The 19911-nt window shown below is 44.4% G+C and overlaps 1 protein-coding gene across 16 annotated transcripts in view; it reads right to left on the bottom strand.

The window, feature by feature from the left end:
• The window catches only part of ANK3 (ankyrin 3), a 437823-nt gene that overhangs the window by 176858 nt on the left and 241054 nt on the right, over positions 1–19911 (bottom strand). For 9 of the 16 annotated variants that reach the window (XM_050958262.1, XM_050958270.1, XM_050958265.1 and 6 more), the window contains exons 6-8: positions 19706–19891; positions 19116–19139; positions 17824–17922 (exon numbers count right to left, since the gene is read on the bottom strand). In XM_050958262.1, the coding sequence (XP_050814219.1) occupies positions 17824–17922; positions 19116–19139; positions 19706–19891 (309 nt within the window). The remainder of the gene's footprint in view (positions 1–17823; positions 17923–19115; positions 19140–19705; positions 19892–19911) is intronic. The other 7 variants (XM_050958273.1, XM_050958268.1, XM_050958267.1 and 4 more) reach the window with 1 other exon arrangement.

A 19911-nucleotide genomic window follows, 5' to 3' on the forward strand; every position in this document is an offset into this window, starting at 1 on the left:
TCCTGCTCTGTATTTTACCCATATATTTCATATTACAGCAGTCTCCAATGATGACCCAGCACATGTTATTCATTTTAAGAACACTTTCACTGCAGATTTGAAAAATTGCAAAGAAGGTACCGATGCGAGATTTCTAAAGATAGCTACAGTACTCGACCCAAGGTTTAAGAATCTGAAGTGCCTTCCAAAATCTGAGAGGGACGAGGTGTGGAACATGCTTTCACAAGTCTTAAAAGAGCAACACTTAAGTGCAGAAACTACAGAACCCAAACCACTAAAAAAGAAAATAAGTCTTCTGCTGGTAGCATCTGACTCAGATGATGAAAATGAACATACGTTGCTCTGCTCTGCTCTGGATCATTATCGAGCAAACCCCATCATCAGCATGGATGCAATGTCCTCTGGAATGGTGGTCGAAGCATGAAGGAAATATGAATCTTTACCACATATGGCATGTAAATATCTTGCGATGCCGGCTACAGCCATGCCTTGCAAATGCCTGTTCTCATTTTTAGGTAACATTGTAAACAAGAAGTGGGCAGCATTATCTCCCACAAATGTAAACAAACTTGTTTGTCTGAACAATTGGCTGAACAAGAACTAGGACTGATTGGACTCAGTCTCTAAAGTTTTACATTGTTTTATTTTTGAGTGCAGTTATTTTTTGTACATAATTCTACATTTGTAAGTTCAACTTTCATGAAAGAGATTGCACTACAGTACTTGTACTAGGTGAACTGAAAAATACTATTTCTTTTGCTTTTTACAGTGCAATATTTGTAGTAAAAATAAATATAAAGTGAGTAATGTACACTTTGTATTCTGTGTTGTAAATGAAAAAAAGTTACTCACCTTTTTTAACTGTTGTTCTTTGAGATGTGTTGCTCATATCCATTCCAATTAGGTGTGCGCGCGCCGTCGGAAAGTTCTTCCCCTAGCAGCATCAGTTGGGTTGGCTATGGAGCCCCCTGGAGAGGCGCCTCCATGGCACTCAATATATGATCCTACTGAGCCAGCGTCCCTCAATTCCTTCTTGTCAGCTACTCTGACAGAGGGGAATGGGGGCAGGTTTGGAATGGATATGAGCAACACATCTTGAAGAACAACAGTTACAAAAGATGAGTAACTGTTTTTTCCTCTTCGAATGATTGCTCTTATCGATTCCAATTAGGTTACTCTCAAGCCTTACCTAGGCAGTGGGGTCGGAGTTAAGCAGTGCTGATTGTAGCCCCGCTCTACCAAAAGCCACGTCGTCCCTGGCATGCAGGGCGATGGCATAATGTGAGGTGAAGGTATGCACCCAGGACCAAGTCGCTAGCCTGCAGATTTCTTGGATCAGCTTTTGGGCCAGGGACTCTGACGATGAGGCCTGGGCCCTAGTGGAGTGTGGGGTAAGAGCTGGAGTCGGCTCATAGCAAGTGCAGATGCAGGACTTGATCCAGGAGGATATTCTTTTACAGGAGACTGGGAGGCCTTTCATCCGGTCTGCCACTGCTACCAATAGCTGAGTTGATTTCCTGAACGGCTTAGTGTGCTTAATGTAAAAATCTAGGGCTCTGCAGACATCGAGGGAATGCAGCCGCTGCTCTCAGGGACCAGCATGAGGTTTCGGGAAAAAGACAGGCAGGAAAATGTCCTGGCTGGTGTGAAAGCTTGACATCACCTTGGAGAAGAAGACCGGGTGCAGTTTGAGTTGCACATTATCCCTGTGGAAGACTGTGGAAGGTGGTTCCAAGGTGAGGGCCTTCAGCTCAGAAACACATCTTGCGGACGTAATAGCAACCAGGAAAGCCATCTTCCAGGAGAGATACAGGAGGAAGCACGTGGCCAGTGGCTCAAACGGGGGCCCCATGAGCCTCGAAAGGGCCAGGTTAAGAACCCATGCAGGGATAGGCTGAGGGATCTGAGAGTATAGATGGTCCAAGCCTTTGCGAAAGCAACCAACCATAGGGTTGGCGAAGACAGAGCAGCCAGACACACCCGGATGGAACGTCGAGATGGCAGCAAGGTGAACCCTTAAGGAGGATGCCACCAGGCCTTGCTGTTTCAGCTGCAGGAGGTACTCAAAAATGAGGGGTATCGGCGCCTGGATGGGGGGTGTGCAGTGCTGGTCACACCAACATGAAAATATTTTCCACTTCGCCAGATATGTGGCTCTAGTAGAGGGCTTCCTGCTGCCCTGTACGACCTGTCTTACTTGGTCCGATCACAGAAGCCCATGCGGTTCAGCCATGTAGCTTCCAAGCTGTGAGGTGGAGGGACTGTAGGTCAGGAGGACGGAGGCGACTGTGGTCCTGAGTGAGTAAGTCAGAAGGGAGAGGCAACGTGACCAGTACGTCCACTGAGAGCTCCAGAACCATGGTGTACCGGTGCTGGTGAGGCCATGCTGGAGCTATCAGGATCACCTCTCCCCTCTCCCTGCGGATTTTGAGCAGGACTTTGTGCACAAGAGGGAACAGAGGAAAGGCGAACAGAGGAAACAGGGAAAGGGAACAGAGGAAAGACCAGGTGACCTGGCAGTTGCGGGGAGGAACAGGCCCCCCTTTGCTTGTTGATGTAAAACATGGCTGTGGTGTTGTCTGTGGCAGGGCAGCAGGAACATGTCCGTGAGGGAGCCCGGGCTGTGAGCCCGGAAGGAGCAGAAAGCTGTTGCATTAGGTGGCAAACAGGTCGACCTGGGGAAAACCTTTGGAAGATGGGGTGAATGACATCCGGTCGGAGAGACCACTTGTGTGAAGTGATCTGTCAGCGTGTTCTGGATCCCTGGAAGAAAGAATGCTATGAGGTGAATGGAGTGGGCTATGAAGAACTCCCACAGTCGAATGGCTTCCTGGCAGAGGGGGGAGGAATGGGCCCCCCTTTGCTTGTTGATGTAAAATATGGCTGTGGTGCTGTCCATTAGACCTGCCACACAGCAGTTGGACCCGGAAGGCTTGGCAAGCCAAGAGCACTGCCATTAGCTTCCTGATGTTGATATGGAGGAAGAGCTCATTCTGTGACCACAGGCATGGGGTCTGGAGGTCCTCCAGATGTGCCCCCAATCCTAGAGCTGATGTGTCCATAACCAGGGAAAAGAAGGACTTCCCTGAACACTGCTCAGGGGTCGAACCACCAGCGAAGGGAGGAGAGGATATGTTCCAGTACCATGACCACTGAATTCAAGCTGTCTCACCCAGGACAGTAGGCTGAGGCGAGCCATGCCTACAATGGTCTGAGTCAGAACCTGGCATGCTGAGACACTACATGCAAGACGCCATATGGAGGAGACTCATGCAGCCTCTTGCTGTCAAGGTCAGGAATTGCTGAAGGCCCTGAATGATGCCTGCGATAGCTCCGAAATGGGACTCCGGCAGCAGGGCCCAAGCCTTAACAGAGTCCAGCACTGCCCCAATGAATTCTATCCTTTGAGTCGGTTCTAGGGTTGACTTCTCCATGTTGAGGAGGAGACCCAGCCATTTGAACGTACACCTCACCAGGTGGAGCTGGGAGTACACTTGCTCTTTGGTGCAGTCCCAAGGTAGCCAGTCATCGAGGTAGGGATATACTTGCACCTGCCATTGATGGAGGAAAGCAGCCATGACCGACATGCACTTGGTGAACACCTGGGAGGCAACTGAAAGGCCGAAGGGAAGGGCCGTAAACTGGTAGTGTTCATGGTTGACCAAGAAGTTCAGAAAGCACCTGTGCACCAGATGAATTGCTATGTGGAAGTATGCGCCCACAGGGGTGGCTCCAGGACCCAGCACGCCAAGCGCATGCTTGGGGCAGCAAGCCACGGGGGGCGCTCTGCCGGCGACACAAGGGCGGCAGGCAGGCTACCTTCGGCGGCTTGCCTGCAGAGGGTCCGCTGGTCCAGCAGCTTCGGCGGACCTCCTGCAGGCGTGTCTGCAGAGGGTCCGCTGGTCCTGCAGCTTCAGTGGACCTCCCGCAAGCCGCCCAAGGCAGCCTGCCAGCCGTGCTTGGGGCGGCAAAATGCCTAGAGCTGCCCCAACGTGTCCTTCAGATCAAGGGAGGCATACTAGCCTCCAGGATCCAGAGGGGGGATAATAGTGCCTAGGGAGACAATGCGGAATTTCAGCTTTACCATGAAGTTGTTGAGCCCGGGCAGGTCCAGAATGGGCCTGAGGCCCCCTTTAGCCTTGGGGATTAGGAAATAATGGAAGTAGAACCCCTTGCCCCTTGGCTTCCGTGGAACCTCCTCTACTGCTCCTATGGCAAGGGGCCCCTGAACTTCCTGAATAAGGAGTTGCTTGTGAGAGGGGTCCCTGAAGAGGGATGGGGAAGGGGGATGAGACTGGGTAGGAGCGGAACTGGTGCGCGTATCCCATTTCCACCATGCGAAGGACCCAGCGGTCTGAGGTGATTTGGGACCACGCATGGTGGAAGTGGGATAAACGATTCAAAAAGGTGGGGAAGGATCCAGGGTTGAGTCCGGTATGCTGTCCTCGGGCATCCCTTCGAAAGGCCTGTTTGGAGCCCGACGATGGTTTGGTCAGGCCCTGGCCTTGTCCCGACGGGGGGGTTGGAATGCTTTATTCTGCCATTCCATCCCCTCCACCAGTAGAAGTCCTGCCTTAACCACGGAGGGTAGGAGTGTTGTTGTGGCTGCTGGGGCTTGAAATGCTTCTGCTGGATTGCCAGGGTGTGCATACCCAGGGACTTCATAGTTACCCTCGAATCCTTAAGTCTCTGCAGCCGAGAGTCAGTCTGTTCCACAAACAAGCCCTCCCTGTCAAAGGGCAGGTTCTGCAGTGTCTGCTTTACCTCAAGTGGTAGGCCTGAGGCTTGTAACCATGAGGTGTGCCTCATGGCAATGTCCAAGGACAGGGTATGCACTGCTGAGTCTGCAGCATCCAGTGAGGCCTTCAACGAGGACCGTGCCACCATCTTGTCCTCATCAACAAGAGGCCCAAACTCCTCCCTGGACTCAGGTGGCACAAGTTCCTTGAACCTGAGCATTGAGTTCCAGGAGTTGAAGTTATAACGGCTCAGGAGTGCCTGTTGGTTAGAAATCCTGAGCTGGAGCCGTGCTTGTGGAGTACACCTTGCGGCCCAACAAGTCCAGCCGCTTGGCTTCTTTTGACTTGAACACTGGAGCCTGCTGTCCCTGCTTCTCTTTCTCATTCACGGCTGCAACCATCAGTGAGCAGGGTTGTGGGTGCGTGAAGAGATAGTCATACCCCTTTGAGGGCACGAAGTACTTGCATTCAATCCCTTTGGCCATAGGGGGAATGAAGGTCGGGGTCTGCCAGATGGTTTTGGCATTGGCCTGAATGGTCTTGATGAGCGGCAGGGCCACCCTTGACAAATCTTCCGGGGCCAAAATATCTACCACCGGGTCCAATTCTACCACCTCCTCAGCCTGCAGGCCCATGTTGTGCACCACTCTGCGCAGAAGGTCCTCGTGTGTGTGCCTGTTGTGGCCTTTCCCCCACATCAGGGTGTCCATGGTCTGAATGGCCCCAGTTCTGCTCTGAATATAGAGACCCCATTTCTGAGTCTGAGGAATGGGATTGGGACTGTGAGGACCAGGGTGGTGCCGTGCAGACCTGCTCTGGCGAGCAGCACTGAGAAGCTGGAGAGCAGCATCGTAAGGCTGTGGAGTGGTGTCATGACATGGTGCTCTGCAGGGACCTAGAGTGGTACCACGACCTGGAGCTGTGCCTAGATGGTGAATGGCATAGTGACCGGTACTGAGTTCTGGACCTGCTCCATAAAGGCGATTGTCGTATGGAGCGGTGCCATGATCAGGCGCAATGACATGATTGGGAGCAGTGCCATGAGTGCGACAAGAGCCACAATGGGGACTGATGCCTGGACCTTGAATGGTGCCAAGATTCAACTGATTATACCAATGGTGCAGATGGTCGGATCAATGCGGGCTTGCCTTGAGATGGTGCCACATGCTGAGGCACTGGAGGCTTGGTGTGGAGCAGAGGAGATTCCAGTGCCGTCATGGTGATGAGGTCCCTTGCAGCCACAAAGGTGTCCGAAGTGGATGGCATCTGCACTTCCACGATGCTGTGGGTCAGGGAATCCAACGGCACTGGACTCGACGGTTCCCCTTGTGAGGCCGAAGTCGATGGTGCCGCATCCAAAGCCTTAGTGCCTGGGCACTCATCTCTGGGCCACGCCCTATTGGCTCGCTCCAGGGTGAGTGGGTTTCAGCACAGGAGAACCACTCTTCTCCTGCTTCCGGTGCCGCTTCAGTGCCGGGGAGTAGGAGCAATGCTGGGCCAAAGCCACTGGTTTCAGTGCTGGGGACCGGTGGAGTCGCAGGTCTCGGCCAAAGTCCATCCACAGTGCCACTTCCACCACTGCTGCTGGGGCACTACGTACAGAAGAACTCTGTGCCAGGTCCTGCTGTGCCGAAGGAGGCTGGTGTCCAAGTGCCACCTCCATAAGGAGCTGCTTAAGACAAAAGTCCTGCACCTTCTTGGTCCTAGGATGAAACCCCTTGCAGATCGTGCACTTTTTGGCTTGGTGAGCCTCCCCGAGACACTTCAGATAAGAGTCGTGGGGGTCACCCATTGGCATGGGCTTGGAGCATGATTTGCAGGGTTTGAATCCCAGGGACTTGGGCATGAGAGCCCTCCCAAGGGAAAACAGTCAGGGCGGAGGGAGACCCCCCCAAACCAACTGCTACTAACTACAACAAAAACAAAAAGAAAACTACAAGAAAGAACAAGAAAAACTACTATGAGAATCAAGCTAGGGAAATGTGGAGAACTTGCTAAGCAAGACACCACAGTTCCAATGACCGTCACGGGAGGCGTGACTCCAGGGGGCTCCACAGCCGACCCGACAGATGCTGCTAGGAGAAAAACTTTCTGATGACCATGCATGCAGCATGAGCGCGCACCTAATTGGAATTGATTTGAGCAATCACTCGAAGAAGAATCAATGTATTTGAAAATGTGGAAAACATCCAAAATATTTAAATAAATGGGATATTATTGATTAACCACGATTAATTTTTTTAATTGCTTGACAGCCCTAATTTTTTTTCAAATCCAATTTACTATCAAAATATTAGAACGAGTTGGATTTTAATAAGACCCTCCTTTTAATTCCGGATTGAGAGCAGGTTCTAAGAAGGGTTTAACATTGCCATTGGAGGGATGCATGAAAGGACAGCTGATGACTGCCAGTCTGTCATGCCAGGAATTTGCTATAGAACTAGGAGAAATCGCCTTTCTCCTTGTCACTACATATACTATGAGAAGTATTACTAAATTTCTAGCTTTTGTGTATTTAAGTTCTCAGCCATAACATTGCACAATATATTTTTTCTGCCAGTGAAATATTTTATTTATCTATACAACTATATGGCTAAATATATACACTGTACAATGTCCACTATGAAAATTCAATATTCACTACCCCAGGTTTCTTCCTTTGTTTAGAATTTTGAGATGCCACAACACCACCATCATTGCAGAGGACTAAATCTTATATTTTTTCATGGCACCCAACATGCATGCACAGACTGCAGTGAGATAGACTGATTCTTTTGAAATGAGAAAATGATACATATTTTCCACTTCCCCAGGAAGCCTCAAAAGTAGACCAGAATTCTTAAGCTTTTTTCTCAGTTTTATGTAATACCTGGCTTATTTAAGAATTTTTTTTTTTGGTCTCAAAATGCATGAAATAAAAATGTCAGAAGAAAAGGGGAGTACTGCAAAGGACAAGTATACAATAGAAAAAACAAATAAGGAAAACAACAGGTTCTCTTGTCATGCTTCTGATACTTAGTTGCAGCCAGCTTCTCACGATGTGTTAATGGTATTCTGCTACTCAGCAGTACGGTTATCTGTATTGCATGTTGCCTATATAACCCACTTCAAAACACTAAACTATGAATGTTTATTATGAGGACATATAACGGACCTCAGTTTTCCTTAGATCATTTGCACTGTTTGGAGTCCTGACTGAAACAGCAGAAAAAAAGAGAGCGAAACAGTATGAAACTGCAAATGCACTACATTCCAGTTACAGATGAAGAATTTTTCTTTCGTCATCAAGAATTGCCTCTGCAGATTCCCCATTCTCATAACACTGCTGAGCAATTACAGTCCCTAGTGGACGGTTGAGGATTGCTTTGTTAAATGAAGGCTGATCTCTTGAAAAAAGAATCAGTTATCTCCTAAATTTAGAGCCTTGAGTGAAAGTGTGACTTGAGCTCCATGAGGCAGCTTTATAGAAGTCAGAGGTACAGACATTCATTCCTCAATCGCATAAGGAAATCTAACATAGACCTAACGGGATAGGCTCACCTTCTTGGCCACAACAGGACTGAATACAGAGTTTAATCCATTTACACAATCCCTAAACAGAGAATGACTCCCCCATGGACTTGTGTCCGAAATGCTACAAACAACCTTGGAGACTTGTCACTCAGAGTACCCTATTTATATCCAGCTTATGCAGCCTGCCTTCTTCTTCTAAACTCTAATGTTTCAGGAAGGAGACAGGGAGGCTTATACGCTGATTAAGGCATGACTAATTTAGAGAGTACATCAGGGAAGAATTTAGGGTGATGGCTCAACATGACTTTATACTAATGGAAGCCTGGGAATTGAGGATGGACTATACATAGCTGTATTTCACTCACCCTCCTCGGTTATGAAAGAGCTATGAGGAATATCACTTCAAGGGAGATGTTCTAAAGGAAACATTCCCCATGGACTCAAATGAGAGTCTTGTAAGACCCAGAAAGGTGGAGTGGTGACATGGGTCCCCTAAGTAAACTCTTCATTCTCACATGAATTCATTGTCCTTGGGTAGAAGAATCAAACTGCTATGGATGGAAGGTGAATGTTAATAGTAACAGAGCAAATCCTTATTTTCTTAAGAGAGCAAACAGTTCAGAATACAAGGAATTGAAGAAGTTACAAAATAAGTCTCTCTGCATTTGGCCCACATGACAAAGACTCTCTAGTTTAGTACGTGCCCTACTTGTAGAAGTCTTCCTTTACTCCAAGCAAACTTGCCGCAGTTTGTCTAAGTATTCAAGATGTGTACCTACCACGGTGCTAAGATTCAGACTGCTAGGAGTGGTGGTTCTGGGACTGGATGAAGACTGACCCTGTTTCTGACATACAAAGTCCACAGATGATGAAAAAAAGAATGATGGTCTGATGCACTGACTAAGATTTGAAAATCAAAACCAGAGAGCCTATGTTGTAACTATGAATCCATGCTTCACCTTTCTGGTGACTCCAGGAAACAGAGGAATCAGTTAGAAGGTACACATCACTCCACTCCATGATGAATGCATCTGTTACAAACCTGCCACTCAATAGTTGTACAAAAGACATCTGATATCGTCCTGGAGGCAAACAGATTGAGAGCCTGTGATCGTCCCTTTCCAGAATATTGCATTCACCAACAACGTTTTCAAGTGCCACTGATATTTGCTCTGATGACTGAAATTCAGGTAATCTAAAGATAGTTGTTTCTCTCTGCCAAGCAAATGATGAACTATGAAGCAGTCCCAAAGTTAACTTGTCATGGCTACACTGGGGCAGGTGCACAGAGGCCCATGCAACTTAGGGAGCACTGGAAGTTCTAGCTGGGATTCATGGATGCAACTATACTCATAGAAATCAGGCCTAAAATGTTCACTTCTCACATGGGTGAGGGCACTGTGGCATCCCCAACCCCATTCCACGTGATGGAATCCACAGAAGCTCCTCTCAGGGCCAGGGATTGCCACGAAACCTTGAGCCAGGGGAAGGGAAAGCTTGGCTGTTCTTTTGGTCCAGCCTGGCGGGGAGCTGCAGTGCAGGAGCGGGAGCCTGTGCCACCACCACCCAGGCAGAAGTACCTGGTCTGTGTACTCCTGCCCACTCCAGGCTGCAATGGCAACTGCCTCCCGGGTACCCCAGGAGGGGAAGGAGAGCAGGTCTGGATATGGAGCATAGAGGGAGGGGATAGGGAGGAGGAGTAACTGTGGGGCACAGAGGAGAGGACCCTAAACCCCTTCCTCCAAGGAAGCTTTGAGACAGCAGGGAAGGCTAAGGTAAGGAACAGGGCAGGTGAGACATGGACTCCTGGGAGGGGATAGTAGAGGGTCTCTCTCAAGGGCTGAAATCCTGGGAGCAGGCCAGAAAAATGGACCTACAGCAGATAGTTCATGAGTTTACAGAATGAAAGTCTTGCAAAATGTGATTCAAATAGGAGAGGAGAAAATGTCAGTATTATATATTGCACTATACTGTTTCACTGACATTCACATTTTGAGAATTGTTATCAAATACCGAACAGTTGAATTGGCAGGTGTGGTACTATAAATAAGTGAAACACTCATTAAAATTTGAGGGAGGGGGCCCAAAATAAAAACCTGCACAGGGTCCCATATTCTGTTCTTCCACCACTGCTTGGCTACATAGATGAAGGGAGCAAGCCAGCCTCCTCTCTTTGGCAGTTAAGTAATATTTTGAGGCTTCACAGCCTGGCAGGCTCTTAAGCCTTCAGCCTTTTATGTAAGAAAGGAAAATTCTCAATATTTGCTGTATGGCTTGAAGCTCCAGTGAAGTCTGGATTCCCTGAGCTTCAACAGGCCACAAGAGTCAAAACTGTCCAGAACATTTCCCCAGTTCAGGTTTTACTCAGGTTATCATTACATATTGACATGGTTGGCAGAATGAAAATCCTCAAAGGACATTGTCAAACAGATGAGAGCTTATAGAATTTGTTGAGTCACAGCCAGCAATGCTAGCAACCTGTCTCCTCCTGAGCTATATCCTGTAAATTGGACAAGGTTGCAAAGGCCTCATCCTCAGAATGACGAATGAAGTCATAGATAATGAATGCAGGAACTCGGAAAAGATTGAGTAAAGCTCTCTTATTAAAGGGCTAGTCCAGGAACTTTTCTATTGGTATATGAAAGCCTCTCATCAAGTCATTTTCTGCACTGGGTTGAAGGTGGACATTTCTTGGTTGAACCTGAACAATAGCCAGATTATATCCAGGAAAGAAGAACATGGACTGGAAGCCAGGATGAGACAGGAAACCCAGGCAGACATGAACGACTTGATCTCTTAGCTGGAACACCACTATCACCACGTCTCCAATGGCGGAATGACAGATAATGACTCTCCGTATCACCATATAAACTTTTAATCTAGATGGGCTATGTGCTCTACAAACATAAAAGAAGGCACAGTCCCTGCCCTAAAGAGTTAATACTAGCTTTCTTTAGTCTAATACGGCATGGAAATCTTGTGTCTTTAAGACTAGGAAGCATTAGGAATAAAAATCCAGCTGTCCCTGAAAAGGATGGGAAAGGAGCAAAAGGAGGAGGCATGGATAGGAACTGAATGGAATAATCCTTCCATTCTATATCTCGTATGGTGAGGGGCTCTCAAACTTTCAAGCAGAACAGCTGCCTGGTATTGGATGTTGCAGGTGGAGCCATAATTGAGAGAAACTGGTTTCTCTCATTGCTTGAAACACCTGTGAAGTTTCACTTATTGTGGATGTCTGGACAGGCCTTTCTGAGGTGCCTGATGTCTCAAGGACTGCCCTAATGTGAGTAGGCAATGTTATCTGAAGGAAGTTTCCTGAAGCAAGACTAAAGAAGATAAGAGAATGGTGCAATTATGTGGTCTCCTTGACTCTCTCAAGAATCCCATCTGTCTTCAGGCATAAAAACTCGTTTGCTTCAAAAGCAGGTCAAACACCTGGCATGAACCCTTTGTGATGGGCCAGAGCTCTAAAACCATCAGCAGCAGTGGAAAATGTGTTTTACCACACATTTGGTCATGGTATCCAGCACTCTGTAGACCACTCAGTGGGAATGCCTGGAGACATCCCAGCCCTCCATCTTGATAGATTTCATTTCACCATATTAATCATCAGATAGATGGCTTAGAAGGCTGAGAAGCATACATCAGCTATAAAAACTGTAGCTGGACATTGATGTTCGAAAACAGGGAATTCAAAGGTCCAGAGTGGCTGATGAATAGGCTTCTGAAAAAAAAGAAAAAAAAAAAAGAATCTGTACTGATGTAGCATTTGACAAAGATAATCATTTTTCTTAGCCACACAGAAGGAATGAAGCAGACATGAACCACAGGTCTTTTGGTGGTTCTTCAAATTCTTTACTTCTGTTTCACCACCAAATTTGGAACATCAAAGGCCACTGCCAAATGAGATAATGGGTCTTGGGAATTGTTTACAATCATCAGGAAGAGAAATAGAGATTGCTATCAAATGTTCAACTGGCTAAGAAAAGGAAGGAGGATGACTTCTGAGTCGCTCAAAAATATTCTATGTTCTCTTCCTCTTCTTTAGACAGCACAAGATTATCTTCTCAGTTAAACACTGAAGGGAAGCAGGCTGAGGAGATGTGGACTCAATAGTGAAGTACAGTGCACTTGTGTGCAAATATCTTATTTGTAATGGCCCTTAGATAGATGGACATATGATGACTGTTGTTTCATGGGCCAAAGTGCATGAGGTCCATAAGGCTTAGAAACTTCTGGTGATATTACTGAAGATATTAAGACTACACCTCCCCAGAGTGATCCAGGGAGCTTGTGTCTGAAGTGCCAAAAGATCTAGAATGGGCCCTTCTCATCTCAGATTGGCAGGGATCTGAGAATTGCCAAGATGAGCCCCGGGTACTATCTCAGTTTAAATTGAGACTATCTATGGAAACCCCCAGATCTGAGCCTCTGCAACAGAGGCAGAAGGAATCAGATGAGACATGGAATTGATTGTACTGGAAAGTACTCGAGAAAATCTCCCACTAGCCCACAGTGGCTGATGGAATTTCATCTCCCTGAGCCCCAGTCAGGACTGAGACAACACATAGATATGAGGGAGTTGCTGGAGCTCAAAGTCCAAAGTCACACCTCATCAACCATCAGATTTAAGGAGTCTGGAACTGAAGCAGATTCAGATCCAATTCTCAATTTCCATTGCCCACTCAGAGCCAATAAGTGCCCAGATCTGCAGGGGCTATAACACCTATAAGAGGCCCTGGATCTATGTCTATTTTTCTTAAGTGCAGAGAAAGTGGGAAGCATAGCTGAGAGGCAGAAAGGTGTTGGCTGGCAAGGGGTGAGGACAGCAGTTGCTGCCTTGCTTCACAAGGGACACTGCTACTGACAGTACAGAAACACTGCTATAGCTACAGAGGTCTTAGCCTTCTATGCACACAACAAAAACTCTTGTCAGGCCCTTACATCATTTTTGCAACTTCCTCTTCTCTGGCCTCTCTAACACCCATGTTGCCTCCCTTCAAGCCATTAAAAACACCACTGCTACAATCCTCTTTCTTGCCCATTATTCAAGCCAAGTCCTCCCCCTTCCTAAAGGCCTCCACTCCCTTTTATACCACCTCAGATTCAAGCTTCATGCCCTCACCCTCCAGGCCCTTCATAGCTCTCCCCCACCCTTCTTCGTCCAGTCTTTTCCAACTTCCTTGCCACAAAATATATTAGCTAACCTTGACTGCCCATTTAGCCACTTCTCCCACATCTGTCTCTGTACCTTCTGTCACACAGCCCTCTGTTCATAAATGACCTCTGAGAATTGATTCATAAGGTCACCCCCTTATACCTCCAAATACCTCTTCAAAAAACTCTCTGCTTCCATAATGCCTACAAGACACTACTAATTATGGCTAGGGTGAAGGACAGCCAAGTATAATTGATGAATAAGTATATAAAATGGCAAATTTTCAAAGGCACAAGGGCATCTAGGCACCTACTTCTCATTGGGTGTCTAACTGCTCTTTCTGCCTTTGAAAATCTCCATATGATATATAAAAAAGCTTGCATGTATTTTGACTGCACCCCCTCCCACACCCTCAGTATGTTGCTTGTCTTCTTAGATTGTAAGATCTTCAAGATTGGGTCTTTTATTCCTGTATGTGTGGCACCCAGAATATTACGGGTGCTATTTGAATAAAAACAATAAAAAAAAGATGCCCATTGCCCAGGTAACAGTGAGGCAATTAGTGTGTACAGGTAATTTTTGTCACCCCTTGAAGTCTGGCAGTGTAGTAGGCAGAGTATCAAGCTAGGGCTACTATTGCCTAGTGCTCAGGTCTGTAAAGTATTCTTCGCGTATAACAATTGCTTCATTTGTCTATACATTTACTGCTTTACCAGTACCTACCTCATCTCTCTGTAAAGCATTTTCACTACCCGCAGTATGAAAAGTACAAGAAAGCAAACTCAACTCTACACTGTTATTTATTCTATGATGGCTTCTGTCACTGCCAAGTTTTCTAGATTTTACAGCCAGACAACAACTACAAAAAGGTGATTAGAGATGTGTCCTGCTGATGCCCCTGCTCAGCTTCATAAGCACAAGAAGCAGTTCAGGGCTCCGAGTCACTCAGTCAGCCCCACTATTCTTCCAGGCAGACATCCGTGTGTCAGCACTTCAGTTAATTGAATAGCGTGCTTGCTTTTGTGCTCATGACAACGGCTGATAGGGGAGAACATGGAACTTCAGAAGACTGAGGGTTTTTTCTTACTGCTTTTGATCTGCTCCTTGATCAGTGCCCCTAATCCAAAACTGATTTGCTGAGGCATAAGATCTATGATTATTTTAATATATTAGGCCTTGTATGAGACTGGTTATCCCTCCCCTGGTTTCTGAAGTAGGACAGGGTTGACCTCAGGCCTCTCCTTCCCTTGCCCCTTTAATTGGCACTTGTCAAATATTTGAGACTGAGCTTCATGAAAGCTTTACATTTCCTAATACTACAGTTAATTTTAGTAAATTTAGTGGTCATGAAAATAAGAGACCAATATTACTAGTGAAAGCCATGGGTAAAATGGTTAGCAGCTTGCAAGCTTCCAAGAAACCTTTACAAACATACTTTAATCTTAGCCTGTGAACATCCTGTTTTCCAATCTTGGGCCCCTCCTAAGCCGATATTGTAAATTACTGTTAATGACAGAATGTTCTAGTGATGTGGAAAACAGTCATGAGGTTGGGCCAGAGACTACTGAGTTCATTCATGACCTGTGTTAGAGTTGACCTTTCACATTTAATACTGCACTATGAGCTTGACTCGGTACCCTTGGGAGTCTATCCACTGATTTCAAGAGGCATTGGATCAGGCCCTAATATCATGTCTTTCAGCGTCTGGAACTTAAATTATGTAGTAAAATGTTGAACAATACTGCAGTGGATACACTGTAGCCGATAACAGAACCTGAGTGAACTCTTTTCACCTCAATACCTACTGATAGCTTATGGATCAAAGGATGTCTCAAATCATAATTAGAAAGTACTGTACTCTATTCAAACTCTCCATTCATGACTTGTCACCCTCCCCAAAAACTGCTAATGATAATGACGGGAGATATGTGCAAGCAACATAGGGAGGCACAAACCAAGAATCTTAAAGTGGTCAGTGTTCAGTTTTTGACTTTCTGTCAAGTCCTTTAGATCAGAAAATAACTATTTTTAAATGAACACAATTATTTTATTTTTCATTGGTTTACCTTATTTATTATAAATCTTTTGCCATAAAAAATCTGTGTTACTTAATAATATGGTAATTGATGTGTTTCAGATTTGCAGCCTATCAAACTAAAGGGGAATTTCTACTCAGAACAATATTACACTTTTTATCTACAGCTCTATGCCCCATGGTGCACACATTCAAAGTGGTAATAGAGTACTTTTGGTTGTAAAGAGTAAATCATCCTGATGTAAATGACAGAAGACTAATGTTAAAAAAAATAATAATTAAAAAAAGTCTCCTGCCCAGGCCTCCTCAACCCCTATCATTCTCCCAGTTTCCTGCTTCCTCTGCATTTTTTGTCCCTTATGCTTACGTCTCCTTCCCATTGCATTCTCCCTCCTTACTCTCCATATTATACTGTTCCTGCAGTCTCATTCCCTTCCCACACATATTCCTTTGCCCCTGTATTCTCCCTTCCTTGATACATTTTCTTGATCCACCTACATTTCTCTGAGCCAATCTCGCTCATATTCCTCTGTGTCTAGAGTTTCTCTTGCCCAAGACTCCTTCCTAGTTTTCTTTACATTTCCCAAACATCTAGTCTTATTTCCTACCCGTCCAGATTTTCATGTCCTTTGTTGAGTGCTGGCTGGATCTCTCTCACACAAAGTGAAGATGCAATTGTCATATTCACTAATGGCATCCTGGTTTCAAGTTCATTAGAAACAACTGGAGATGGCAGCCATTTTCAATAGGGGCAGCCTAATGGCCACCAGAACTGGATGCAGTACTCCAGCTGAGGCCTTATCAGTGCTAAGTAGAGCGGAGGAATTATTTCTTGTGACTTGCTTACAACACTCCTGTTAATACATCCTAGAATGAGGTTTCCTTTTTTTGCAACAGTATTATTCTGTTGACTCATATTTAGTCTGTGATCCACTATAACCCCCAGATCCTTTTCTGCAGTCATTTCCTACTTACTAGGCAGTCATTTCTCATTTTGTATTTGAGCAATTCCTAAGTGTAGAACTTTGCATTTGTCCTGATTAGCTTTCATCCTATTTAATTCATACCATTTCTCAATTTTGTCAAGAACATTTTAAATTTTAATCCAGCCCTCCAAAGCACTTGCAACGCCTCCCAGGTTGGTATCATCCTCACACTTTAAAAGTTTATTTTCTATACCGTTATCCAAATAATTTATGAAGATACTGAATAGTACTGGACTCAGGAGAGGTCCTTCGGGATTCCACTCAATATGCCCTTCCAGCTTGACTGTGAACCATTGATAATTAATTACTCTCAGAGTATGGTTTTCGAACCAATTGTGCATCCACTTTATGGTAAGTTCATCTAAGCTATATTTCCTTAGTTTGTTTATGACAAGGTCATGTGAGACAGTAACAAAAGCCTTACTAAAGTTGAGATATATCACATTGACTGATGCTCCCCATCCACAATGCTTGTTACCCTGTCAAAGCAAAATAGTAGGCTGCTTTGACATGATTTGTCACCTTATCACCTTATATGTGTTTACAAACTGATTGTTTGATTATTTGCTCCATTATCTTACCGGGTACCGAAGTTAAGCTGACTAGTCTACGATTCCCTGAGTGGTCATCAATCCCCTTGTTAGAGACAGGTACTATATATTTGTCCTTTCCCAGTTCTCTAGGATCCCTTCCATCCTCCCCTAATTCTCAAGATAATCGCTAATGGCTTAGACATTTCTTCAATCAGTTCCTTAAGTCAGGCTCTGCTGACTTCAAGACATTTAACTTGTCTAAGTAATTCTCAACTTTTTCTTTCCTGGCTTTAGCCTCAGATGCTATCCCATTTACATTGATGTTCACTATGCTAGTTATCCAATCACTGCTTTTTTGGTGAAAACTGAAACAAAAAAGGCATTTAACACTTTGGCCATTGCTGCATTTTCTGTTATTGTCTTTCCATCCTCATTTAGTAATGGGCATACACTGTGCTTGGTCTTCCTCTTGCTTACAATGTATTTATAAAATGTTTTCTTGTTAGCCTCGATGTCCTTAGCTAGTTTCATCTTGTTTGTGCCTTGGTCTTTCTAATTTTGTCCCTACATCCCTGTGTTGTCTATTTATAGGTCATTTGACCTAGTTTCCACTTTCTGTATAAAACTCTTTTTTGAGTTTCAGATCACTAAAGATCTTCTGGTTAAGCCAGGGTGGTCTCTTGCCATACTCCCTATATTTCCTACACCAATACTGAGACCTACAATTATATCACAACAGTTGGTCGACAGAGTCTACAGCCATGGTAAGAATAATGCATGTGTCCCTATCTCTGAATGGGAATGTTTCAAAAAGTTTCTTATATAAATTGAACATAGCTGTGAGATTTACTCTTACCCTTGCAGTGAAGTCCACAGCAGCACTCCGATTTAATAACAATGTAGCGACATTAATATTTCCATAGTGAGCAGCTATGTGGAGCGGAGTAAAACCACTCTGGGGGGAAAAAAGAAATTTAATTATATTTTTAATGTCTCCTTGTTCCTGCAATATTTGTGTGACAGGACTGACAAAAACTAGTAAGCATAATATGCAAGTTAATATTCCATTTTGTCCTAGTATTCACTCACTGGCAGGTTACATGAAATCATATTACTAAGCAAAAAAGGGAAAAAATAACAATTATTCTACAAGAACAGGACTAAGATAATTATTCCAGATAAACATCAGAAGACATTTGAATTAAAAAAAATATCCTTCTTTTAAGAAGAGAAATTAATTTCTAACCAGAAATATCTATGTTATCTATATTATTTTAGCCTTGCAAGTAAAAATTTTCTTAGTGATTCTTTGCAGAAGTTCAGAAGCAAGTCACTTCATGATACTTGCTAACTAGATTTTATAAATTCAAAGGAAATGCTAATTAAAATAACATCAAAGACCATTTTAAATGATTAATGTGGGTTTTTTTTTTCTCCAAGGGTTAGTGCTATAAAGATCACTCTCCCACTGTGGGTAATCACACTGGGTTATGTTAAGACACCACAAATTGTTAGCCTAGTTAGAAAATGCCTAGTTGATAACATCATTTCAGCAACTTTTCTTTTTAAATATATTTATGCAATTTTACTTCCTTTTAAAAAAATGCTAAAACATGCAACAATTCAATCAGTCCCCCAAAGTATGAAACCTTATGGGAACTAGATGCATTTCTAAACTGTTAGCAAGCCTTTTAGCCATGCTAGCTTTCACTGCCTCACCTTGAGAGTTTTGCAGATTTAGTACCACTCTAAGATCATTTTATTTGCTGACACCATCAAGGATAAGTGTCATGCAGAAGCCTAAAGAATCAGTCCTGGATGCAAAATGTGACAGGGTTGTCTGCAGCTCTTCACACAGATGATAAACATCTACAGTATTAGAACTTCAGAAACCTTCATTTTACTTAATATGACTCTTATTGTGGTAATTAGTTCCAAAGAATGCTTACTCCTACTTTTAAAACCTTAGTTTTAGCTGCAGAAAGCCCTGGTAACTAAACTACAGTCTTCTCTAGCACATGCTACTTTGTTTAGTCTAAAGCAGGTATCTATCCTATAAAAGGCAATGCAGAGCGGAGGAGAAAGAAATGATGCAGCAGCACTAAGTTATGAAAGAGTGATGATGCATATATATATATTTATATATACCTCCGTTGTTCTATTCACCAGCATCTAGGTTAACACATTGGGAAGCAAAGAGGGGAAAAAATGAATGGTTAGTTGACCACTGGTGACATGAATGCAAAAAGCTTCATGATAGCTGTCTGGCAGGGAAGCTATGGTAAAAGCACAATCGGCACAGAAAGGAAGCTAGACTGGATGGAAATTGAATGACCATCTATTTTAAATGTTAATTGTTACACTTCTCTAAGAGGTTTTAAAGTAATAGGATTACACACAATTTTAATCATATGACTATTTTATTAATTACATGTCCCCTACTGCACACTACTGATACTAGCCTTCATTTCAGATGGATCCAATCATTTTAATAGTATTTTCCTTGTTTTTTTTTTTTCTATTTACATGCTCTCTACTCATGATATTAACCCTGATTTTAAACAGAGGAATAAAAAATACAAATGAAACTGTACTATTTATAATGTGAAATAGAGGGGGGACAAATGTAATTCCTTGAAGCAAACACTTTCTTACAGGAACTCTTTGCCTAGTATAATCCATGTCATATTAATACATAGCTTTGGGCATGTCTCAGCCTATTTCTTTTTAGAACTAACCTTTGACTCCACATCTGCATTATGGTCATTCTGCAGCAACAGAGCAGCAGCCTTTGTGTCATCCTTGCGGGCAGCAATGTGGAGAGCAGGAAGACGGACTTTTCCCTTTGTATCATTTTCCAGCAACAGTGAAACCACCTGGTCATGGCCTTGTTGCAAGGCTACTGCCAAAGGTGTGAATCCATCCTGTAAACAAATAATAATGA

Source organism: Gopherus flavomarginatus, chromosome 6 (genome assembly GCF_025201925.1).
Source record: "Gopherus flavomarginatus isolate rGopFla2 chromosome 6, rGopFla2.mat.asm, whole genome shotgun sequence".
In the NCBI taxonomy this organism is placed as follows: domain Eukaryota; kingdom Metazoa; phylum Chordata; order Testudines; family Testudinidae; genus Gopherus; species Gopherus flavomarginatus.